The sequence below is a fragment of the Suncus etruscus genome, chromosome 17, assembly GCF_024139225.1.
Source record: "Suncus etruscus isolate mSunEtr1 chromosome 17, mSunEtr1.pri.cur, whole genome shotgun sequence".
NCBI classification, from domain to species: Eukaryota; Metazoa; Chordata; class Mammalia; order Eulipotyphla; family Soricidae; genus Suncus; species Suncus etruscus.
The window spans coordinates 47,538,752-47,564,618 of NC_064864.1; the positions used below are offsets into that span (position 1 = coordinate 47,538,752).

At 53.6% G+C, this 25,867-nt stretch overlaps 2 protein-coding genes across 3 annotated transcripts in view; both read right to left on the reverse strand.

Moving 5' to 3' along the window:
- The window catches only part of ATP5MK (ATP synthase membrane subunit k), a 259,560-nt gene extending 259,542 nt beyond the window's left edge, over positions 1–18 (reverse strand). The window contains exon 1 of the mRNA XM_049764378.1: positions 11–18. The gene's annotated coding sequence lies outside the window, so the exon portion shown is untranslated. The remainder of the gene's footprint in view (positions 1–10) is intronic.
- Positions 1–25,867, reverse strand: part of SH3PXD2A (SH3 and PX domains 2A) — a 209,086-nt gene that overhangs the window by 3,926 nt on the left and 179,293 nt on the right. The window contains exons 9-14 of one of the 2 annotated variants that reach the window (XM_049790805.1): positions 10,737–10,850; positions 9,385–9,468; positions 5,862–5,979; positions 3,701–4,011; positions 2,303–2,352; positions 142–261 (exon numbers count right to left, since the gene is read on the reverse strand). In XM_049790805.1, the coding sequence (XP_049646762.1) occupies positions 142–261; positions 2,303–2,352; positions 3,701–4,011; positions 5,862–5,979; positions 9,385–9,468; positions 10,737–10,850 (797 nt within the window). The remainder of the gene's footprint in view (positions 1–141; positions 262–2,302; positions 2,353–3,700; positions 4,012–5,861; positions 5,980–9,384; positions 9,469–10,736; positions 10,851–25,867) is intronic. The other variant, XM_049790804.1, reaches the window with a different exon arrangement.

A 25,867-nucleotide genomic window follows, 5' to 3' on the forward strand; every position in this document is an offset into this window, starting at 1 on the left:
CCCTGCTCACTCGCTCGCTCACCTGCCCAGGTGATGACGCCATTCCTGCTCCGTCCTGAGGGAGCATGGACCCAAGTGAGGCCTGTCCCACACAGGAAATACAGGCTGGCGAGTCGGACTTGGGCTCTGGGCACAGCTTACCTCAGCTTTCTGGCCACCCCGGAAGCTGATGCCGTCAGAGATGCAAGACTGGAACTCGGCGATGGTGTAGTACTCCACCTCCACAGATGGGGGCTCTGGCGGTTTGGGCAGCTGGAACCCCTGTGGTGAAGGGCCTTGTAAGTGGGCTGCCTCTTGCTCAGTTGTCCCCAGGAGAGGGATCTCGCTTACCATGTGTGTGTGTCCCCTGAGGTCACCTGAAAGCCTGACCAGGCTCTCTCCAAACCTCCACTCACTCAGGACTTGGCTGAGCTATCTAAATTATCGTGGCCAGCATAGCTGCTCTGCCTTCTGGAGGACCAAGTCTCACTGTCTAACCAGGGAGAACCTCACGTGCAGATGAGAATAGCACCTCATCTGTGGTGAGCCCAGGCTCACGACTCAGGACAGGGCAGAGCCAAGCTCTGGCTATAGCTATACAGAGCTAGGGTGGGAGGGTTAAGAGTTTTCTTGGGGGGGGGAGGTGCAGCTTTATATTGGGCAACAGGGTATGGGGCTCAAGGGAGACAGTCCTGGCTTTTCACTGCAAAGATGCTGAAGTACCCACAGAACTAATGAACCCTCAGAAGCCTTTGCTGGGGGTAGGAAAGGAGAATGTAGCTGAGGCGCTTACTGGGGGCTGGCCAGGACAGGACCTTGAGGGACAGATGAATCTCCTTCATTTGTCCTAGGGAAGCTGTGTTTCCAGGGACCCCTGCAGGATAGCCCTCAGCGTCTGCCTACGTCCCCAGCCTTTCCTGTGGTCCTGAGTGCCCGGGGGTCAAAGAGGGGCTAAAAATGCCAATTAAAAAATATGAGCAGAGTCATAGTACAGCAGGCTTGCCTTGCATGCAGTATGCTGTGTTAATCCCCGGCATACCATATGGTCCCCTGAGCACCAAGAAATTCCTGAGCAAAGACCAGGAGCACCTAAGCACCACCAGCTGTGACCCCAAAACAGAAGAGGCCAGGAGAGGTTCAAGTGGCAGAACTCAGACTAGCACACACAGGACCCTGCTGGCTGGGTGTGGGTTGGGGAGCCCCAGAGTCTGCAGGGAGCATCCCGGGGTGTTCCCTTCCTCCAGATCGGCTGGACATTTAAAAAAGGGCATAAATAGGGGCTCAGTAGAGAGATGTAGCTATGACAGAGCAGGGGTACCTGGAAGGATCTTTGCCCCAGGCTGTGCACTTGTGGACTCTGGCCCAGCTCAGATTCACTAGCTGCAAGGCTCTGGGCCCTAGACCTGAGCCTCACTTTTCTCATCTGAAAAGGGACTAATAGTCCCTTAGCTGGTAAGGGATCATGTGCTAATATACTTAACTTCCATCTTGGCCAGGGTCCCTGGGAGGCAACGCTCTTGGACCTTCACAGATGCCTCCACTAAGGCCTTCAGTAAGGTGGGAAGGAGCAGGAAGGAGCTGGCACACATGAGCTGGGGAACCTGGAGCCTTCAGACTGGGTTGGCTACACCAGGCCTAACTGCCAGCTGCTGCCTATCTCATGAGCGAAGTATAGACAGTGACCCCCACCTGCAGACCAACCAGAATATACCAGAGTGGAGCCCAGAGAGGAGACGGTAAGTCACAGGACAGGCAGAGAGGAGGGAGGTGCAGGGGTCAAACCCTCAACCCTGGCTCCATCAGGGTCTGTCTATCCTGGGCCTGTTGCTCAGTGCTTTCCACTCCCGCCCCAACACTCCAAACACCCCCACCTCCTGGAAGGTCTAGAGACTGGTAGAGCATGCCCAACCTCCCTGCAGAACAGCATCAGATTGTCATGGGCATCACATTTGGCCTGCAGGAGGCTCAGCCGTCCACCTAAAGCAACTCAGACCAGGAGTTTCCGCCGCCCTCAGCCACATTCCTGGGCAAGGCAGGCTAGTGCGTCCGAGCTTCCAGGCTCTGGCCCCAGCAAAGCCTTGCTGAGACCCCTTGCTGGCCAGTCTAAATGTTTATGTCTGCTATGGCAGTGGCCGGCATAGATTTATTTGGCTTGGGGCTGCAGTGCATTTTCAGCGATAAGCTGTTCAGTGAGGCCACCCCCACCCCTGAAAGCCTCATGAGTCCCTGGGAAACCTTGATTCCAACAGTGAGACAGGCTGCCTTGGGAGCACCCCTAAAGCCACAAGGCAGGGAAAGTGGGGAAGAAAGGCTGTGCACATACCAGGCTGGATTCTCTGCGTGGGGGAGGCCTCGTTCGAAGGTTTGGGGAGCCTGGAAAAGAGAAACATGGCTTCATAAACTCAGATGGACGCTAGTTCTGGGTCTGTAGATCCCCACTCGGCTATTAGAGGTGCTAACTAGGGTTCTCAAGAGAAACCACAGACCCTCCAAAATGCTGTACCCCTTTATATTGGGATTTTCCTGGGCAAAAGGCAAATTGCTACCATTTGAAGCAGAGCCTGTATCTACTCTTTGGCTCACTACTGAATCTTCAGAAACTACCTCAGTGCCGGGCAAGAAGAGTTTGCCACTCTCCCTCATGTTCCTTAACAGTTTGCCTGAAATGTTACAGGTATGTGAAGTCAGTCATGTTCAGAACCAAACTAAATATAGTTTTGTTCTCCGAGAATGTAGTTCAGAGGCAGAAGCCCTGGACTTGACCCCAACACTGCCCATCACCTGCTCAGATTTTGAAAAACAGCTTTTTTCCAGACTTTAGGGATGGTCCTGACATAAACAGAAGCTGTTTCCCCAGAACAGCAAACCCTGAATCCCAGGAATCTAAGTGTGGAACTGGGGAGTAGGTAACAGAGCAGTATTCTCCTTTAAGAATTGCTTGTGGGGCCAGAGAGATATAGCATGGAGGTAAGGCTTTTGCCTTGCATGCAGAAGGTCGGTGGTTCGAATGCTGGCATACTATATGATCCCCCGAGCCTGCCAGGAGCAACTTCTGAGCGTAGAGCCAGGAGTAACCCCTGAGCACTGCCAGATGTGACCCAAAAACCAAAATCAAAAAAAAAAAAAAAAAAAAAAAAAAAAAGAATTGCTTGTGGGGGGAGGCAATGGGTAGGACATTTGCCTTGCATGCGGCCAACCTGGAACCGACCTGGGCTTGATCCCCAACATCCTATATGTAGTCCCCTTAGCCTGCCAGGAGCAATATCTGAGTGCAGTGCCAGGAGTAACCCCTGAGTGCCACCAGGTGCAGTCCCAAGTCTTCCTCCCCACCCCCAAAAAAAATTGCTCATGGGACCAGGAAGAAATTTGGTGGAGGGAGCAGCTTCCCCTACATTGCATCTTGGTCCTCCAGTGGGTAAAAAACTTCTGGTAAAGAGAGGTTAGCTGCTCTTTGACATTGTTGGGGTTCCTGAGACTAGTGGGGAGCAGAGGGCAGGAAGAAGGAAGCTCAGAGAGAGCCCCTTCTTGGCTGCTGCCCCATAAAGGGGTCTCTGGAAAGCAGCCTTTTGGCTTTCCTCACACCCACACTCACTCTAGAAAGAGGTCAGCAGTGAGGACACAGGGTCAGTGAGGACTTGAGGTGAGGAGGGTTTGGGGTCATCGAGGATGTGGGGTCAGGGAGGAGGCAGGTAGAGAGGATTCAGGTCCTTGAGTTCCTTACTGATTTGGGCCCGCTGAGGTGCAATCCGGGCCACAGCGGGGGAGCCGTGTGCTAGCTTGGCTGCGGATCTCTCAGGTGCGTTGCAGAGGATGGGCAGGCTGATCTCCTTCTTGGTGATGGGCACCTCGGGGCCCTCACCATCGGCTGGTGTGTCCTTGTCTGCTGCTGCCTTCTTGTTGAGCAGGTTGCTGATTTCCATGATGTTCCCAATGATTTCCACAGGCCCTGCCAGATTTTTCTTCCGAGCAGGCAGGTCGTCCTTGGCTTTCTTTAGGTACGAGGCAGGCGCCCAGCCCTCCTTGCCGAGGTATCTGCAGGGGAGAAAGGTCCAGGTACCATGAGTGCCAGTGACTGTTGTCATTCCCCTGGTCCGGTTTCCGCTGGCACTGCTGCCTGGTGCTTATCCACCATGCTCTGCTGGACTCAGCTGACCCTGTGACCCTAAGAGAGCTCGCTGGGCACACAGTGGCATGGTGCCCAGAATACCTCGATCTCCACCTCCTTCCACCCTACCTGGGCTCAGGCTATTTAGGCTCAAAGGTGGGTTCTAGATTAGCTAGTGACCAGTCATCCTCAAAGTGGGCTGGCACTAGCCTGCTCCCTTCTGGTGGGTAGAAATTAAGAGGTGCCAAGGTGGTATCCAGAGGGACAGTCCCTGATGTATTGGGGAGATGTCAGAGTGGGAAGCAGCATAGATGAGATAAGTCCCTACCCCGGAGATCTACATATTTTGGGCCCAGAGCAGGTGGATAGTGACTGCAAACACTTGTCCAGGGGGAGGGTCCTGGCATTGTGGTACTAGCCTGAGGTTGTTCCTGCACCACCCACATGCCAAGTGTCATCCGAGCATGATGTCCCCAAGGGCATTAGAACCAAGTGTGTGTCCCTGATCATTGCAATAACACAGAATTCATTCCAAAGAGACTCACTGAGAACAGTTTTAAAGAGGTCTGTGAGAGATAGGGGCAGAACAGGGAAGTGGGGAGGCCTCTAGGAACCCCCTACCAGTGGGTCAGGAACAAATTCTTTGCTGATCCAATTAGGAACAACCAGAAACTGGTGAGAACAGATGCAAGCTGAGTGTGGCAGCCTGATCTCAGGATGCAGAGACTGTGAGCTATCATGGGCACAACAAAATACACGAAAAAGCTCGGATAGGCAGAGTGGACCCAAGTGAAAACAGCATCACAGAGCTGTGACCAGGAGTGCCAGGTAATGTCAGGGCTAGCTTCATCTTAAATTGCTCCTATCGTTGGGGGCTTCTCAAGTGTGAGGGAAGGGTATGTGGACAGGGGAGGGAAGACCTGCTCTCTACAGGTATGAGCTATGCCCCCACGGTGCAGCCATGTGTGGCTGCTAAGGAACATGTCTGGGGACAGGAGGTCCCCAGCCTTTTGCCTGGCCCTGTTTGGGGCTGGGAAGGCTCACATGTGAGTGAAATCAGAGAAGGGCAGGATCTGAGGAGTGCACAGAAGACTTCAGCAGGACCCCGAGTGACATAGGAGCCAGAAACCAGAGCTCAGCAAAGCCAAATGGGAGGCAGGAACTGCATGGAGAAAAGACCCTCTGAGACCCACTAGGTGGGGCAGAACAGGGTCTCTCAGGCCGAGTGCTCCCAGATTGTTCACGAGGGTGATGTTTAGGTCCTCTGTGCCATCCCGTTGACTGGGCCTCCTGCTACCCTACTCTGTCCCAGCAGCTCCTAGGAAGCACCCATGGACTAGGTCCAGGAGCCTTCCTACCTTGGCACTGAGCACCTCACACTGTGTTGTTGTCAGTGATTGTGTCACTGGACCATGGGGGTAGTGCTATACCACATTCTGCCACAGTGGGCTTTTGAGGTCCCTGTGTGTGGGCAAGATAGATGAACCAGAGCTCACAGATGCAAATATTCTGCCTCCTGGAGTATTGGCGAGCAGAGAGAAGCTGAGGGAACATCTTACAGCAGAGCCCAGTGCAGAGAACATGAGGTGAGGCTGAGGCCTCAGCAGGGAGGGCCCAACACTTGAGGTGCCCAGCCTCAGGGCACCTCCACCCAGCAGCCAAAGCCAGACCTGCAAAACCAGCTTCCTATGTGCTCTGCCATCAGGGTCAGGCCCTGGGGCCCTGGGGTTGGGGGCTGGCAGTGGCACAGACCCCTGGCCCCTGCTGGGACTCCTACCTGATGTACCACCAGCCTTCCAGGTTCTTCCGGATCACTTCCACGGTGACCCCCTTCTCAAAGCCGATCTCATCCTTGCTCTGGCTGGTGTATGGCTGCACCGTGACGTATTTCTCTTCTATGTGTGGACAGGGATGTGAGAGGCCAGAAATTGTTATGGGCATTTGGGGTGCAGCCCTCCTTCCCATCCTCCTCTGGTCAATTTTGGCTGCAAAGCTACCCTTGGACAGGTTCTGTGTTCTCCAGTGAAGGAAGAAAAGGAACCATTTTTTCTCTTGCCAGTCAGTGCTGTCTGCATGCGGCCCAGCTCCCAAAAAATAAGGTCCTCAGGACTCCAGCAGCACCTGGAGACTGACCCTACTGTCCCTTGGAGGCCCAGAGCTATGTCCCTATCTATCTGGCACTCCTACCTCAGCCTCTTCAGCCTTTCTACCACCTTCTGGCAGGATCCATGATTGCTGCTCCAGGAAGCTCCCAACCCCACAGCTGACCACCCCCACCTTCCTGGGAGGACAGGGAACCTGGGTTCCTCACTGAGGTGGCTGAATGTGCCTAGTAAAATCAGGGCCTGGACACTAGAATAGTTCCTATGAGTAGTCTCTGGCCCAGGTGTGCTTACGTGTATGTGGAATCCCTATGGTGCCATGGGGGCACCCACCACCTTAGACCCTAGGACAGAGAAGAGCTGAGACAGAATGCACGGGTATGTACTCAGCCATGGTCTCTGGCCTGGAGCCCCTGGAGTGCTGGCTTCTGATCTGTCCCTTGCTCCAGCCCCAGCTATAGCTGCCAATAGAGACATCAATGGAGGGATGGGGTAACTGCACCCCTACTCCCCTACAGTGGGCATGTAGATAGAGACTCCTTTCAACCTGGGGTCTAGCTGGGGCCCTGTGCAGGGCCGAGACAGCAGGCCCTGGTGGGATGAAGGATGAGGTGGCCCTGTAAGGCTGAGGGGGAAATTTACAGGCTACAAGAAACACTACCCAAGAAAAAGGGGGTGGGGGTGGCCCTGGGAGCCTCCCAGCTCTCCAGCCTGACTTCTCTGCCTGATTCCTCCTCAGTTCTGCCCTGGAGGCTGATTCAGCCCAGCAGAATCCAGCCCTGCAGGAGAGCTGCCAATAGGCCTGAGAATCGGCTGCAGCCAGATTTGGAACCAGGGCCTTACACAGGCCCCGGTCTTGCCTCTCCACACCCAACCCGGGCAGCTAAATCCTGGCCTGGGCGGTGGCCAGCAGGGCAGTCCCAGCCTTGGGTGAGGCTGGCTTGGGCTCCATACTCTTCCTTTGTTCTACTGGGCTATTTTTAAAAGCCTGCGGTTCGCGTAGGAAGCCGCCCTGAATGCTTTCCTGGGCAAAGCGGCTTCTGCCCAGAAAAATGACGCTTCTTCTCTGGGAGGAGCCGAGGAGCCCAGCCCTGTAGCAGGACAGAAAGGGGCTTCTTGGGGCCTGCTCAGACCCCAGCCTCCACTGCCTGTGTGTGTGAGGAAGGGTGGGTACTGGGCCATGGAAGTTCCCCGTGCGCCCTTCACTTTCTTGGGAATGAGATCCCACAGTTTCCTCCAGCAGAGGTCAGTGTGTCCTGACAAAGGTGCCCATGGTGGCCTTGGGCTGTCACAGCAGGTTGCAGAGGATGAGGCACTGGACCCTTCTCTACTTGGCCTCTGGGCCCCAGGGTGCAGAGCTGTGTCCCAGGCAGCTAGGCTTCAGGACCAACCCTCCTAGCCAGTCTGTAGAGGGACTGGCGGTCAGCTTTCTGCTGACTCCAATGGCGGTAGTGTGGCTGAATCCCTATGGACATGTACTGGGGGTCTCAGGCCCCTCAACTCACAAGCTTTTCCCTGGGGAAGCAGAGCCTCCTGCCCTGGGCTGAGGCTACTAACGCCATCTGGTGGTGGCATGTGGATGTGCAGAAAGGGCTCTTGGGTGCTGACTTTGGGGTCTCTGGAAGATGGAGTGGGGGCAGGGGGGTGCTAGTTGGGGGCTTCTGGGAAATCCCTTTCATAAGAAGCAGCAATGGTGCTGCGGGGACCTCAGCTGGGCCAATTGTTCTGTGCTCACTTGGTGGCAGAGGAGGCCTGCTCTGGGCTTGGAGGCAGGGCTGGCGAGCCATTGGTTCCAAACCACAGACGCCTCCTCTTTCCAAACACTTTCCCCTCCATCAGCAGTCTCCCTGCCTCCTTGAGGCCCCCCAATTCACTCCACCTCCCTGCAAGACCTTTGGGTTCCAGCCTGACTGGAGTAATCCCTCCTCCCCTAGCCCGGCTTTCCTCCCGTCTGGTCACCCAGGATCGTCTGCCTACACTCCTCTCTATCTCCTCACAAGCCTGCCTATTTGCAGCCAATCTCCTCCCTGCCAACTTTCTGCAAGTTTTTCTTGGCTGCCTGATTTAACTTTTAGCCCACAAGCAAAGACTGGGAAATGATGCGATTAGGTCTCTTCGGGGAAAGAGGTAGTGGGCTTGTGTTTGCATGCAGACAGGGACCACCAAACACAGCTTCTGGTTGGGGATTTGGTATGTGTGGTGAGTCTCTCAGCACGAACAATGGTGGAAGGGACCTGGGCCTGAACTGGCTATGAAGCAGCACAACCATCAGAGTGTCGCCCTGGGACATATGTTTAGCTGTTGACAGTCACGTCTGTCAGTGCAGGGTTCCGAGTAGTCTCCTCCTCTCAGTCACCAAGATGGAGACAGCTAAGAACAAGTCAACATGCTGGTACCCATCAGCCTACAGCCTAGTCAAGGTTCCTTGGGTCCTCTAATACTGTCCCACTCCCACTGCTAACTGCTGGTGCTGGGGACACTGGAGCCCACACCCCCTAGAGTCTGGCTGTCCCTTCGCATGCAGCTTCCCAGCTGAAGAAGCAGGCGTGGACTCATCCTTTCCTATCATGTTTATTGGCCACTCTTTGGACACCATGAGGAAGCACTAGGAAGGACCATGTTGGATTCACGGGCCTCTCAGCACCCAGCAATGCAGGATGTTGCCCCTTCCATCACCCCCAATGAATTCCTGAGCAACTTCTGTACCTTCCTCCCTCCAGCCCTGCCCCTAGCTGTAGCAAGCAAGAGAAGAGTCTGGCAGGTGAGCTGTGGGAGGAGGACCCTGAGAGGAAGGCAAGGAAGAGAGGTGAGGAGACAAAGAGAGAAAAGGTGGAGAGGCCAGGAGAGCAGAGGAGAGGTGAGTAGATGAGAGATAAGGAGAGGAGTGGAAGTGAGAGGAGGAGAGAAGAGAGAGGTGAGGTGAGGAAACAAGAAGAGGAAGTGAAGAGTAGCGAGGTGAGATGAGGAAATAGGTGAGGAAGTAAGGAGAAGTGAGGAAAGGAGATGTGAGGAGGTGAGGAGAGAAGTGAGGTGAGGTGAGAAGTGAGGCGAGGTGAGATGAGGAAATAGGTGAGGAAGTAAGGAGAAGTGAGGAAAGGAGATGTGAGGAGGTGAGGAGAGAAGTGAGGTAAGGTGAGAAGTGAGGAGAGGTGAGATGAGAGGCGACAGCTGCAGGGAGAATCCGGCTCCCATGGTCACCTCGGCTGTGCTGCCTGTTGACCATCCCGCCCAGGGTCCACCGGCGATCCAGGCGCCGCAGATGGGCCTTGCGTCTCTTGGACACTGGTGTGGGAGGTGGCGATGGGACGCATGGCCGACAGGAACCGGCGGAGAGAATGAAGATGATAGGATGAGTGGAGAGGGTTGGAGGGAAGGAGCTCCAGGTCACCCTGCCTGGTAGCTGAGGACTCTGGCCACCATGGAGAGGCTGGCCGGTATGAAAACATCAGCAGAATCTTCTGAGTTCTGACCCCGAGCAGAAGAGCAGAGGGCCTTAGTTCTGTGCTGCCAAACTTAAGGGACACCAAAACCAAAGAGGAGCTGGGGTCAGGTTCGCTCCCACTTAAAGAGCAGCTGGGAAGGACTGAGCATTGGGCCCAATCCCTGGAAATCTATCCAAGGGATCCCCCAGGCATGGGGGGTAGGGGTATAGCTCTGGACAAGGGCCTGGAATAAAGTGCTGGCCGGGAACGGTGGGGCTCCCCCTTCCCCCCATGAGCATCTGGCACTCGGGATGGAGGAATAATGAGCTGGCCCTGGGCTGAGCTGATGTGGCCTTGGCTGGGTGGACGGAGTGGGGGTGGGGGGTGGGTGGGAGGGTTGGGATCTGTGGTGGCTGCTCCCCAGGGCAGGCTCCATGTCCTGACCTGCATATGAAAGATACAGCTGCCAGGCCAGGGAGCGCCTGAGAGTCATCAGGACCTGAGAATGGAGCTGGAGTGGGGTGGGGGGCTGAGATTCCCCAGGTTCAGGCAGCCTGCTCTGGAGAATGTCTGGGCCTGGGGTGCACAGACAGTATTGGGGAGTAGAGACGGATGAGGATCTCTGGCAAGGAGCTGAGAAAAGCCTCCCAGACCAGCCCCAACCCCAGAGGCTGATAGCACAGGGGTCAGAGCCATTAGTGGTTCCACCATGCTGAGAACAGACTCCAGCCCTGACCCACGTGTGGACCCCTGTCCACCTCCCTTGTACCTCAAGATTGTGCACACATAGGCCTAGGTTGGGGAGGGGGTCATCCCTACCATGGAGTTTGTGGGGGGCAAAGAAAGGGCTTTGTGGGCCCACCCAGAGGGGTTGGGGACTCTTTGGGAGAGGGAGCTTTTGGGGATGCAATCGCACACTAGAGGGAACTTCCTCTCCTCAGCACCCCATGTGGGAGCTGGCAGGGACATGGCAGTGCAGTGGGCAAACGTGGGCATGCCACATAGCACAGGGACCCCAGGGGAAAGGACAGATAGCCACGAGCCATGGCTGGAGGGAGAAATGAGCAGGCTCACTGCCAGCACCCAGCACCCATCTTGGGGACCCCAACCCAGAGCATGGGCCCTTACCTTCGCCTGTCTTGGAGGCGTGTATGTCTGAGTCGTCCCTTGTGCCATTCTGGGCCTCCAGGTAAGTGGCAGGAACCCAGCCTTGCTCCTCAGAGGTACTCACAAACCACCAGCCTGCGGGGGACATATGAGAGAACACAGTGTGAGAACTGGGTGGGAGGGAGGAGCAGGAAGGGCAGGGTGGGGAGTAGCAGAACCCCAGACCCGAGTTATGGGTGTGAGGAGACATATGGCCCAGACAGTTTGGGGAACGTATGGCCGCACTCATCCTCCAGGACCTCCACCTTGCTGAGGAAAGTGCCACCAATGGCTCCTCAAAAAGAGGTTCCCAAGAAGCTGTTCTGTGAAAACCGATGGAAAATTCTTCCAAGGACCATGAAACAGCATATTTAACATGCAGAGACCACTGATGGGAAAGCCCCCCAGAAACTCCAGGCACAAGGGAACCTGCTCACAGCCATGGCTGTCCTTTTCCAACAGGGCCACCAGGACGGCGCCCTTTACCTGTGATGTGCTGACACGTCTAGGATGGTAGGTAGCTGCTGTGGCCTGGAGGGGGCCCTTCACAGTCAAGGGCAAACATGGAAGGCTCACCCCCCTTCTCTATGTGTGGTCCATTCATTCCTTAGTCAGACAAACGTGGAGGGAATCAGTCTCCACTGGCCCTGGCCCCACTCCCACGGGGGACCCTTACAGACTGCTCGGGGCAGGTCCCTGTCTCTGTCCCAGGCCTTCCTGGCCCTTGTCTCTCTCAGAACCCCATGATGTGAGGCTGATGATCCTAACTATGCCCTGCTCCAGCCCCCAGTACCCTCATCCATGATGAGATAGTCCAGAGGTAGTGAGTGTCTGCTAAAGCAGTGACAAGGAGGTTAGATGTGCTACCATGCCGGCTAGGTGTTCTCTGCCCAGATGAGCCTCTGCTCATCTCAAATGTTCAGTGTGCCCCCCTTCTTCTAAAGATTCCACAACTTTTCCACAACTCCTTCCTGTCCCCACCTGGGGCTCCCTGTTCCTGCCATGGAACCTGTCTCTGTGTCCTTGTCCCTCACCTCACAGGACAGGAGTTGGTCTAGGCTTTGACCAGTGCAAGGGGCACTCCAGGGCCAGGCAGGCCTGGTCTCTCCTAGTTCTGCAGCCAGGTGGCAGGCGCATCTGGCCCCTGTGTGGCCCAGGGATCAGGGGACTTGATATTCTGAGCCTCACGACTTGGGTGTCCTGGGGGTGAGCCAGCTCCATTCCTACCTCCGATCTCTGCTGTCCCAGATGCTCTGGGGGGGCATGGGTCATGCTATCTGCTGACTCACCCCGGAGGCTACCTGGGGGGTCCTGCTCTTCTGATGGGCCCAAGACTTCAGCTGAGACCCGCCTTGATCCTGCCCGCTTAGCCTGAGCATGCACCAGCCTGGGCTTCCCCTGAGCCCTGCCTCAGGCCCTCTGACATTGGGAGAACCCCAAAGAGAGGCACAAATACCATGTGATGGAAGCTCCTGCAGACCTCATGGTGCCCTGGCACCAAGCCTCGCTGGGGAGGCTCCCTGGAACAGTACCACCCACAGCTGCTGACAGGCCTTTTTCAGGTGTCAGCAGCCCTGACATCACAGCTAAGGCCAGGGCGCCTTGCCCACAGGGGCCTTAGGAGGAGACAGACACACTGGGTGGGGACCCAACAGAAGGGCTGGGGGGCATGGTTGGGGCCCAAAGTACCCTCTCTTCTGCAGCCAGGGTTCAGAGCAGTAGAGGGCAGGAGGCAGGCTGTGGTAGGCATGGTGCCTGTGGGACAAAGGATCTATGGGTATCTAAAGATCAGATGCAGCACAGAGCAGAAAGCACTCCCCCCACCCATGCATTCATCTTCAAGAACTTTTATGTATTATCCATCATCCTTGTCCCCACTTTACTGTGGGGAAATGGAGGCAGCAGATTACACTTGGGAGAGATAGAGCTGGGCTTCCGTCGACCCCCAAACCATCTGCCACCCCCTTCTGCCCATAGTGGAGCACAAAGCTGTGTGAGTGTGAGAGCAGAGGGACACCAGAGAGTAAGATGGAAGCTGCCACACAGGTGCCCTCAAGGAATCAAGGAGCTAGCTGAGCTGCTATATGCATTTTTAATATGCTTAAAGAAGAGGGAACCAAACCAGCTTCTGCTAGCCCTTCTCTTCCAGCCACCCATCTGGGAAAAGAAAAGCCAGCTGTTTCACTGGAGGATTCAGCTTTTTTATGGGAATGGAGCTATACTCAGTGATGTTTATGGGGTTGCTCCTGGCTAAGCACTCAGGAATTACTCTGGTGATGCTCAGAGACCATATGATGTGCTGGGGATTAAACTTGGGTTGACTGCTTGCAAGACAAATGCCTTACTTGCTGCTCTACTATGATTGGCCCATGGAGGACTGAAGGATGGGTTGAAGAAGGATAGAAATGGGGACAGACATTCCCATAACAGTCTCTGAGAAGTCCTTCTGGCAGCCAGGCAGAGAAGAAGCAAAGAGCCTGAGGAAGCAGCAGAAGGTGGGAAGCCCCCAAGAGGCCTGGTCTTGTTAGACTCCCCAAAACATGATTCCACACCCCAACCAAGCTGAGCTGTCAGGCCAGTCTTCCCCATAGAGTGCCCGTCTCTGACTTGGCCCCTCAGGCAGGGGGCAGTGGAGAGCTCCCAGGCCTGTTTCTTTCCCAGGGAAATTGCCAGCTGTCCAGAGGAGCGGGACAAGACCCAGGCCTGCTTGGCGAGCAAGACCTGGACCTTCCACAGGCTTTCTCAGCCTTGTCATAGGGGCTACTCTCTCTGCTAGGGGAGAGGGGCTGGGAACAGCTCCCAAGGGCCAAGTCCCTGAAAGCTGCCTGGGCTGACGTCCCTTTGTCAAGGCCATGCATGAGCAGGGCCAGGAGAGTGTCACTGAGTCAGGCTGGCTCCCCCCCCCCACCCCCAGGCAGTGGCCCAAAGACAGCAGTGGTGACAGTGATGGCAACCAGCCCAGCTGGACAGGCCAAGGAAGCGCCCACGTCAGCAGCTTGGAACCCAGGGGAGAGGCAGAATCCAGCTCTGGGAGGGGAGGAGAAGGGGCGCCAGAATGAGAGAGTCAGGCCCGGAAGCCAGATCCTCCCCCTCCTCCCTTGCGATTGTGTGCAAAGACATGCACAAAGAAACACAGGCACATGTGCAAGTTTTTACACACAGAAACATGGATCTACACAGACACACATATTTATACAGGCACATTTGCAGACACACGAACATGTGTACACATACATGTGCAGACATGCACACAAACGACAGGCAGGCAAACATGACACACAGATATACATATGCACACAATGGCCATGCATGAACACAGACATGTTCAGGTATAACACATTCATGCACAAACATGACGCACACAGGCTGATGCACACAGGCAGATGAATAGCTGGGCACGGTGGGCGGAGGAAGAGCAGCAGGAAATGAGGGCTCTCCCAGGCCACTGCTGTCCCGAGTGACAGGCCACAATGGTCTCCTTAATGAGAGGATAATGAGCTCGTTAGGGCCAGTAAGGCCAGCTGCACACAATTAGGACATTAATAAAGTCTTCTGAGGTCACAGCTCAGTCCAGCAGACAGCTGGTGGGGGAGGGGACCTCCCTATCCTTGGCATGCCCTCCACCACCAGCTTGGGGGTGATCCTGCTCCTCTGGCCCACGTTCAGTCAGGCATGATCCCCAGCCTGGGTCCTGGCTTCCCCAATGCCAGCTTGGAGACCTGGGGCAGGTCACTGGCCCTCTCTGGACCTCATCATGTCAGAATAATGGCTCTGCCCATGGCACAGGGTGAACAAGAGCTTGCCACCCAAATATATGCTAACCAATGGGTGCCTAGGCCCCATCCCAGGCTTGGCAATGACACTAAGACCCCCAGAGTCAGGACCACGTGGCATAGGCATAATGGCAACCTGGGGGCTGAGCAGCAGCCCCATGGACCAACCCAGAGTACACAGCCCAATGCTGTGTCCAGATGCTGGAGAGGGAGAAATGGGGAGATGCTGAATGTCAGGGTGTCCGTGCTATCAATGTCTCTTACCTGCTTCATGACACAGACCCTAAGAGCCAACAAGTGTCCTGGATGCAGCCTGACTCTGACATGCTGTAAATGCAGGCTTCCTGGGCCTTTAAGGAAAGCAAAAGCCACCCGCCCGCCTGCCCCACCATCCTCTCCTGGACAGCGGCTCTGCCACAGCGGACTCCTGCCAAGCCACTCAGCTCCCAACATGCTGGCTGAGCCTCTGCATGCCAAGGGAGAGGCCCCTCTCTCCTGCTGCACCCCCACAGCCACGCCTTCCTGCCTGAGCTCTTTTTCTGTTCCTTCCTCTCTACTGCCCTCACAGCTATCAGGGCCCCAGAACCTTCCCTCTTCACCGAAAACCTCTGGTTGGCCTGGATTCTAAAGCTATTAGCACAGGTACTAGGTCAGTTTGGAAGGTTCAATGGAGATTGTGGCAAGAACTGAGCTGCCCAGGCACCCCTTCTCCCTCCCTCACTGGACTGTGCTACAGGCCAAGGCTTTGGGTGGTGTACATGGGCACCTCAGAGTTGGCCTGGATGGTGACACGCAAGATGTGGGAAATAGCAGAGGGACAGGCTGAGGAGAAGAAAGGCTTTAAAGCAGAGCTAGTGCTTGGTTTTTTTCCCCAACTCTGCCACTTCCTCTGCTCATTATTTGCTCATCTGTAAAATGAACCCATATAGAATTGTACATCAAGGGTCAGATGCCTTAACTCATAAAAACCATTCAGATAGTGCTTAGCTCCTAGCAAGCCCCACAAAAGAGCCATATGATGCTAGAGAGATAGGTAGGGCCCTTACCTTGCATGCTCCCAATCTGGGTTTGATTTCTGGCATCCCATATTGTCCCCTGAGCCTGCCAGGAGTCATTTCTAAGCATTTCCATGGGTGGCCCCCCAAAACAAGCCAAACCAAGAATTAAAATCAACAACACCCCCCACCCAACCAAACAAAAAGCTACGGGTGGTGTCTGGGGTGATAGGATTCAAACCCAGGGCTCCTTTCTGCAAAGCTCTGCTCCAACTCTAGAACCCCAAAGAGCTATTATTAATGAAGTACAAATCAAGGTGGGTATTTATACAGGAGGAACCAAATCTCAGGGAGAGAGGGAGGGGGAGAAAAAAAGGAGAGAAGGAGAGAGAGGGGAGAGAATTGAGAGAGAGGGGGGGAAAGAGGGAAAGAGAGGAGAGAGGAGAGGGAGAAAGGAGAGAGAGGAGCTAAGCATTCTCAGATGGTCATTGGTCCTGGAAACATTGTCTGGCTCTGTGCCTGGCATGTGTGGGTCTGAGTGAAGTGAAGATGTCAGATGGTCAGAAGGTCCCCCAGAACTGCAGAGCAGGGAGCCCAACAGCCCTACCATGGACATGCAGCTGTCTTCATGTTTGTGGAAGGAACTGCTGACATTCAGAGGCCAGGGAAGTAGCCAGGATGTCCAGGAGACAGAGGAATGTGCATGCACTCAGTCCAATGCAATAAGGCCTGAAGGAAGGCTTGCCTGGGGGATGTTTCCAGGTGAAAACCAGACAGGGGAGATAGACTGTGGATTGGGCATTTGCCTTGATTGCTGACCTGGATTTAATCCCCAGCATCTCGTATGGTCTTCCTGAACACTGCAAGGAATAATTCATGAGTGCAGAGCCAGGAGTAAATCCTGAGCACTGTTGAGTATGGGCCCAATCTCCCCCCAAAAAACCAAGACAAACAAATAAAAAAAAATTAGCATCCCCCTCTCCCCACACACACACAAAAAAGAGATAGGTACCAGTGTCCTCAAGTGTGCTCCATCTGCCTGTGTCAGCTACAGTGCCCTGGATGGGTGTGGGTTGAGGGGCTGGGAAGACCAAATGCTTCAAATAGCTTTGTTAGAAGTGAGGTATGTGAGGTGAGCAGGGAGGCACTTGACAGTGCAGGGAGGATGCATGGGGGGCCCAAGGGCAGAGACTGGGAGGAGGCAGCTCTGAGAGCCACAGCAGCGAGGCCCTGTGCTCACTGGGATCCAGGACAAATGCGCAGAGAGACCAAGAGTTTCCCCGGATGTCCCAAACATATAATGGAGCAAGAAAAGGTGAGTCAGGTGACACAGGAACCTGCAGTGCCCCTGACCAAGGTTCGTGCATCTCTGGGAAGATGGATATCAGACTAGAAAGCATTGACTTGTGGGGTGGAGTGCAGTTTGGACCTTACAGTGCAGCTGATGGTGAGAACCAGTTCAGAGAAGTTGCCAGGGAAGCCCTCCAGCCTCCATCAACAGCCCTGGAAGCTGCGGGGAGAGAGGGGCTGGCATGAGGACTTGGAATGGGAAATGCTCCCAACTCTCAAAGAGAGAATTCCAGAGCAGAGACAGTACCTCATAGCTGCAGGATATGAATTTGGGGTGGCAGTGCTGGAAAGGGGCTCTGAGTGTCACCAGCACTGAGGACACACAAGCAGCAGGAAGGAAGGGCCAGAACTGCTGGGACTGTGAAACTAAGTGATGCTGGCCTCAGGGCTGGACAGGGGCATGTTAGGGCTGAGCTATCCAGCCTCCAGCCACTTGCCAGGGTGTGAGCAGCTGACCCAGGGACCCACAGTGGTCCTGGAGCACCAGGGAGACACTCTCATCCAGTGAAAGCCATGTCCAAATCAGCGCCCAGAAGGGTATGACAAGAGGGTAACCAGAAGTCTAGCTGGACAAGGCAAGAGTAAGAAGGGAGAGAGGCAATGGCATAGCAAAGTACAGGATTCCAGCGCTTACTGCCCGGACTTGAGGGTGTCCTGGGACTTGGGTTGTGGGGTCACCCTCCTGGCACTGAAGATAGGGAGGGTCCTGAAGTTTTGAAGACTAAATTCAGCAGGTCAGTGCTTCCTATGTTGTGTCAGAATCTCCATGGACTGGGTGACTTAGGGGGAGCAGTTCCAGGGCCAGTGTCTGGATGTGACCCCCCAGCAACGTCCACCAGCTCTAGCTGCCCACCCCTCTATCAGCTCCCACTGTTGTGCTGACACACAAAGCCAGCAAAGCCATTTTCACCTCTGAGTGTTACAAGTATTCCCCAACCTAGGACCTGGGAGCCTACTCTGAATTCCCTCTCCCCTACCCTGCCTGAGCCTACAGGGCAACGTGGACACATGGCCTGACAGAATTTTCTGGCACAAGGCACCTCCCCCAGGGGCTGTGCCTGGAGAGAACTTCACATCAGCGTTTCTCAGACCGCGAGTATTTCCACACCGTGTGCTGTCAAGTCCTCCAACTACGCAGACTGTGGTCCACACTGTAAATACATATTTCTGGAAATCCACCCTATCCCCTTATAGCTTCAGGAAAACAGTTTGTTTAGGAAATTCTGGATGGCCACCATGAATAAAGAACTACGACGACTGGCCTTGCCACAAGGAAGATGGAGAACAAAGACTGGGCCATAAATTGGAACCCACAGGTGTCTCCTCTCCCTCTTTGTTACTTAGGGAGGGAGATTTTGTGGGGGCAGGTCAAAGATCATTGACAAATAAGCTGAGAAAAAGGGCAGTTGGATGAAGTGGCCTCATTGGGGAGCAGGAAACATGAGCCCAGGAGGGGTCAGCAATGACTATGGAGACATGAAGGACAGATAGTACTTCATAGAGTGCCTGAGCCCCCACAGGTTTCTGGGCTGGTCATGAGGGCCAAAAGGCACGTGGCTCTGGGAGCTGATGTGAGAAAACCCAGGGGTGCTTCTGGCTCCTGGCTCCAGGAATCGACTTGGGCTAGAGACCAAGAAGGGCATGTGTGGGAGTCTGTTTGTTTTTCCCTTGGTGCCCTTCTGCTAAAACAGGCAGCTTCTTGACTCCAGAACTGGGCTGGCTTCAGCAAAAAGCTTGGGGCAGCAGCTGCCCCCACCCAATTCCAGCTGAGTTCAGCCCCTCTTCAACTGGGGCAAACAGAAGACGGGGAGATTTTAAAGGCCATCTCCATAAACAAAACCGGCACACCCCACAATTTGTCTAAGGCATTCTGCCCTCCGAACCCTCCTTAATTTCTGGGGAATGTTAAATAGGGGCCTTGCAAAATCTTGCCCGCCTGACGTCAGCAGCTCTCAGGCCCTGTGGCCTCTCCACCATGCATGTGGCTGCTTTTCCAGGCTTCATTCCCAACTAAAATTTGGGGACGACTGGTATCACCAGAGGAGATGATGGAGAAGAAGGGTGCCTAGAAAGGTCTCCCTGGGGCCGGGACTCAGACATCAGAAAGCACCAGGCAGGGAAGCAGGTCCCTGAATGGCACCTGATGAGTGTCGCCCACAAAGTTCAAAGTCACTTTTTCAGGCACTGCTTCCTCCACAGCACAGAAGCCAAGATCAGCATCCCCAGCCTACATAGAAGATACCAGAAAAGTCCTATCTCCAGCCTTATGCTAAGGATCCAGGAGTCTGAAGTCAGATTCTTGCAGACATGGATCCTGGGACCAGTTTTTCTCTTGGTCAAACCAACAAATGAACAAAAATCTCCACTGTTAATGGAACCCCCAGAAAACTGAACTAAGATAGTGCTTCAGGTTGAGCTGTCAGTGATAGTGATTGGTCAGGCTATGGTTACTGACATCCTGGGCACCAATCAATATGAAGCCCTTCCCCCAGGGGCAGGGCCCAGACAAAGAATAGCATCTTCTGCCCCACACCCAAGCATGCAAGGACTTGTGACTGGGTCCCAAGTGGGCTCTTGCTTGTCCTCCCCTGGATCTGCTCCCTGGCACAAGGATCAAGACTTCCTTGTTCAGTCTGTGCCTTGGTGCCTGATACACAGAGGAGGAGAAGGTTGGGGCCTTCTTTAGTTCCTGTTTGCATGTCCCCTGGCTCTTCATTTCTAGTCACACCTCATCTTTCTCAAACACCCCAGCAGAGATACTGGGTCCTGGTGGAGAAGAGGTCGGGTAGGAAATCAGGAAAGGGCTCATTACCTCATTGTCTCTCTGGGATCCAACTACCAGCCTCCAGGGAGCTCTCCCCAACTTTAGTGTCACTGGAGGAGGGCTTCATCCTGGAAGTGGTTCTAAGGTAGAAAGGCCTGAGGGAGGTAACAGACATCCGGGGCATGTGACAAGTTGGCTCCCCTTCAAGATGTCCTGACAGTGAAAGGACCAGGGCCTCCAGACCACGGGAGAGCCCCCTTCTCAGGGCTGGCCTGTCCTATACACTTGTGTGCTGTCATTCCTTAATGCCTCCTTTTTAGACTCAGATCAGAGTCCTAGCCAACCTGGTTTTGAGTCTGTCCAGGCCATGCCCTCCAAGTCCCAAAGACACTTCAAGGATTTCTCATCTAAAGGTTGTGTGATTGGAGCTGAGATGGGGGGGTGGAGGGCAGGAGACCCTGGCCTGAATTCCCCCCAGTCACTGAACACTTCAGCATCCAGACACCAGGGCACACACCAAAGGAGGTCCTTTCAGTTTGAGTGTCAGGTCTGGACCCAGCTGCACAGGGAACCCAGGTCATAGGCAGGCTGAGGTGCAGAGTAGAGGTCGAGGCACAAGAGGTGGGGTGCTCTATCTCCGGTACAAAGCCATGTCCACCCTCTCCTCTGACAGCAGCCTCACTCCACCTTGCTGGCAAGGAGCAGCAAGTCCAAGCTAACCCTTGCTCTGCTCACATACCCACCGTGTAACATGCCCTTTTACTACAATACTACAAAACAGTATTCTTTATGCTCAGTCTTTAATGAACTGAATTGGTTGCTAGTCTCAGAGGGGTTGGCTGAGGCTGGCAGGGGCAGAAGACAGGATCTGGATTGGGGCTAGAAGGGGAGGTGAAAGCTTTGCTAGTTCACCTCTCCACAGGCTGGCTGAGGTTGGCTCAATGGTCTCAGTTTTATCCCGTCTCAACCCTATCTCTCCCATGCTAGTTTAGGGCAAAATATGTAGAAAAGGCAGATTGGTTAGAGAGACCAATTGTGTGGACTTTTGGTAAGGATGCCCCAGATAGATCAGATTGACTCCGTTGGCCCATAGGAGGAATGGGGGTAGCATATGGGACAGGCAAACCTCTGCCTTAATACCAGAACAGGCTGTTGGACCCCTGCCTTGAGCTTTTGGTCCTCAAGCAATTGCTTTCACAGATCATACTTAGCATGAGGGCAGGGGATGAGAGCAGGGAAGCAGCATTCTTCCCCATCAAAGCCAAGAGTATGGAAAGCCATACTCCTACTTGTAACCGATCCTGGCCTGTTTGTGATTACGGCCCCTCGTGCTCGTTTTCTGGCAGGACGGTCCTGGAACCCTGCAGTCCTGGAGACACTCGCTTACTCAGATAATCTTGTCCTCAGCTGACATGACCAGAAACGTCTGTCAGCCTCTCTTGCTTTCAGCAGTTCTCCAGGGCAACTCTTCAAAACATCATTTTATTTTAAACAAGGTTGGGGAGGGGGGAATCACTCCCAACCCTTACCATGAAATTCCAGCACACTGATCATATTCCTTCTGTTACTAGCACCACTGAAAAGCTCTGTGGTGTCATTGGCTAATGCAAATAAGGGAGGAAATCCAGCTCAAGATTGGGCCATTGTCCTCCTGACTCATCCCTATAGGGGAGAAGGAACAGGAGAAAACAAACACACACACACACACACACACACACACACACACACACACACACACACACACACACACACTCTCTCACTTACTCATTCACTCCCTCACACTCTCTCTCTCTCTCTCTCTCTCTCTCTCTCACACACACACACACACACACACACACACACACACACACTTACTCACTCACTCCCTCACTCATACACAGAGCAAGCTTAAAACAGACTATTGCTCAGCTGTTCTTTCTCCGGAAATTCAATCTGCAAAGCATTTGGCCTCACAAAGCCTCTTTAAAAGGTGTCCAGGGCCCATGTACTCTGTGACCATCATTACCAATCCAGGGATGTTTGTAGCCAGTGACCCATTTGGCTGCTTGGGAGAGTTGGCTGAAGGTCTGCCAACATGGTCACATTCCCCTTGCCTGCCCCCACCCCATCCCCAATCCCCATAAGCCCAATCTGTTTTTTTTTTCTCTCAGAGCTGGGGAAGGGTTTGAATGGATCTGGAGCTACAGTGGCTGGGGGAATAGGGAGCTAATCATTCAGAGAGATGCCACAGTCACAGATGTCACTCGTGGCCATGCCACTGTTCTGCACAGGAGGAAAAGTGGGTGCTCAGAGACCTACAGTGACTTGCTTAAGGCTAGCTGGCCTATGGTGATGGCCCAGGGCCGAAACAGTCAGAGATTGTCTGTACCACTGCTAGGACCGCCCAAACACCATGTGCTGCCAGATGCGGGAGGTGGGTGCCTGAGAATAGCACAAAGACCAGTGGGGCACAGGGTAAGGCCCCTGGCCAGGCCAGACCTGAGAGAATCCACTGGCTAAGGAGCAAAAGCCAGCAGGCCCTGTTCTGTGGTGTTTCTTGACCAGAGGCTCAGATTCTGTTGCAATCAGAAGGCGCCACGTGCAGAGGGCCTCAGAGGGTACTGGTTCCAAGTTCAGGAAACAAGGAGGAGCTGATGGAGGACCATGCCTCAAAGGACTAGAATGATGCTTTGCATGTGGGAGCTCTAGATCCAAACCCTGATACTATGTGGTCACTTGAGCACCAACTGGCATGGCCAAAGAAAGCCAAGTTAAAAAATTAAAAAAAAAAAAATGAAAAAAAATAGAGGTCAGAGAGATAGCATGGAGGTAAGGCATTTGCCTTTCATGCAGAAGGACGGTGGTTCGAATTCTGGCATCCCATATGGTCCCCTGTGCCTGCCAAGGGTGATTTCTGAGCATAGAGCCAGGAATAACCCCTGAGCACTGCCAGGTGTGACCCAAAAACCAAAAACCAAAACAAAACAAAAAATTAAACAAAATAAAACAAATTAAAAGATTGAAGGTGTGACCCATCTCAACAATGACCTTATTGGCTCCCAGAGGAGAGAGGTAACAGAAGGTGGCTGGGTGCAACATCTCTGTTTAGGGGAGATCTAGCCAGACACTATCTAGATCTATCCAGCCTCCCATGAGTCCTGAGAAGCAGAGTTGGTAAGCAAAGGTGTCCCCACACTTGAAAGCCTGGAGTGAGAGGTTGAGGGAATGGCTCCAGGCTTCGGGCCTGCTTCACATCCTGCTTTCATGTCCCCAGGGCTTGGAGCCTGGGGCCTGATACCCCATCTTCCGGTACTCGAGCCTGGCCACATGGTCCTGAGCAAGTGACTTTGCTTTCCAGGCCTCCATCCCTCCCTTAATCAGTCCCCTAAGCATGCAGCTGGTGAAGGAACACTCATCTGCACAGGGACACTTTGCTGGGGCAGTTCCAGGCAGTTCCAGTATCCGTGGGGATAGCCAGTGCATATCTCTCTGCACAGCTCTGCAAGGGCCACTTGGGCTCACTCAGTTTGGAGCTCTGGTTTCATGCTTGGGTTTGTCTCAGAAATTTCCTACCAGAGCAGAGAAAATGATGCCCACCCCTCTTCACAGACAGCAGTTCGGAGTGGCAAATCTGGGTGCAAATCTGGGTGTATAAAAATGCTGAAAACAGATGGGACCGAAGAGATAGCACAGTGGTGTTTGTCTTGCAAGCAGCCAATCCAGGACCAAAGGTGGTTGGTTCGAATCCCGGTGTCCCATATGGTCCCCCGTGCCTGCCAGGAGCTATTTCTGAGCAGACAGCCAGGAGTAACCCCTGAGCACTGCCGGGTGTGGCCCAAAAACCAAAAAAAAAACCAAAAAAAAAAAAAAAAAAAAAAAAGCTGAAAACACAGGCTCACAATCTAGTTACTATGGTTGTGGGTCAGGACTCCACATATGCCATAAGTATAACCGAATATCACAAAAATCTTTGTAAAAGTCATTTAAAAATAAATTTTGTTATGACGTATTATCATTGATTTATGTACTCTATTTTGGGGAGCTTTCTGGGCTAACCTAGTGGGGTCTTTTCTGGTGGGGCTCAGGGAATCACACAGGGGACCACACAGGAAATCAAATTGAGGTCAGCTACATGCAAGGCAAATGCCCTGTCCTCTGTACCATCTCTCCAGCCTGAGTGTTGGATTCCCTTCCAGGGGTCTCAAACTCGCGGCCCTCGGGCAGCAAACGGCCCTCCATACAACATTTTGTGGCCCTGCCCTAGAGGAATCTTTTTTTGTTTTGTTTTGTTTTAGTTGTTTGGGTCACACCCCCCAATGTTCAAGGCTTACTACAGACTTTGCACTCAAGGATCACCCCGACTTTGCCTCCTGAGGCCCGCAAGATAAATTGAGTTTGAGACCCCTGCCAGACAGTCATGGGGGTAGGGGAGAATCATTTTATTTGCAAAAAGGTTGTCTGTCCTGCCCACAGACGAGGTTAAAAATGCAAAACTGCAGCATGAAACTGAGTCACAAGTTTCTTTCTCCTGCCCCACTGCGGCTCTGGCAGCTGCTTTCCTGCTCTCCCAGCTGGGGGACTCACAGGCAGTGCAGCAATACCGGTCTTTGGCTTTGCAAAGATGTAAAATCCACAAGAACAGAAAAGCCAAATCCGCTCTCTGGCCGCTGGCTAAGCCACCGTGTTGGAGGTCTGGCTCCAGCTCCTCTCCGTGTTACTTGGGAGCTCCGCACTTAAACCCTTGGGATTCCCATTTACATTGGGAAGGGATAAGACCTGACCTCCATCCTGCCTCTTACTAGACACATCATTAACTACATGGCCACATATCTCGAAGCAAGACACACCAATTCAGAAAAAGCCAACCTAAAGTCAAAAATTCCTTATGAGCTAGCAGAATCTTTTAAACCAGAAGTCTTCAGGTCTAGAAGTTGCTGAAGATGCCTGCAGTCTCTGAGAACAGATGCTAAGTCCAGGAGAATGATGCGCCGTTCAAAGACACCAAGACCACAGTCTCATGCAAAAGCAGGGGGTTTATTTTCTTACATATGCAAGGGGCTGTGCTAGAATCCAGCATAAGCCAGAAACTGCCAGCCTCGAGCTATGAGCTTACAAGCTGTATATAGCATTTCAAACAATAGAAAGTTACAGTAGATTGATTTGCTTTAGGAAGTATCTGGCATTTGCTCAATTACATTTTTGCAAGGTTTAGGTGCAAGTTTACAGGGTTAACATGACCAGGTTAGAACCATGTCAGAACAGAAAGAAAGTTGAACTGCAACTGGGTCTACAAGTTCCCACAATTATGAAGGGGGGTAGGTGATCAGGGCAGTCAGGGAACTCAGGGGAAAGTTTTCCTTTACACAGACCTGCAGGCTCTGGCCATACTACTTAGAATGTTTCAGAAAATGCCAGGCTTCAAGATATGGTGATCCAAGGACTGTAACTGCCAACAGGCTGGAGACAACAGGAGAGCAGGAGGTCTTATCCTCACACCCAGCCCTGCTCGTCTTCCCCCTGACCAGGCCCTGGCTGGCTCTGAGTGTGGCTTTCTCTGGCCTCGGTGGTGCCTGGGCCACTTCTCCACAATCCCATCTAGTATAAGCTTAGTCAGGGGGCGCTTTTGTGCCCCAGAGATGCTTGTGTGTGAGATGGATGTAAAGACCTGGGGTGCACGAGGATTCAGTGTCCCATGCCCTACCACCATTGCACATCACACATGCACAAATAAAATGTAGACCTTTGTGGGGCTCAGAGGCTGACTGGGACCCAACAGCTCAGCTTCCAGGATGTGAGTCCCAAAGGACACTAGTTCACACAACTTCCCCAAACAAAAAGCCCAGAAGACCAGGTCAGTACAGAGAACACAGAACTGGTATCTACAGACCAGACATCCAGGCTAGGAACACCCCACCATCACCACCACCACAGACTGACCAGGACAGCTCCCAAGGGGGTTGGGGACATGCTAGGGAAGATCAACAGGTGTTTCCACTCAGCCTCAGCATCAATGACCTATAAACCCAAATAGCCCAGAAGGAACCATGGTGCAGGAATGAAAACTTCAGTGCTGGGGAGAAAATCTGGCAAGGGGACACAACGAGAGGGCTTTGCTCTGCCCTGAAGTTGGGCCACTGCCTGTCATTTATAGAGAACAAAGTGTTGGGTGCACTTGCTTGGGAGGTGATGGAGGTGCCTGTACCCTGCACTCCTGCGTCCAGGTATGTATGTATGTATGTATGTATGTATGTA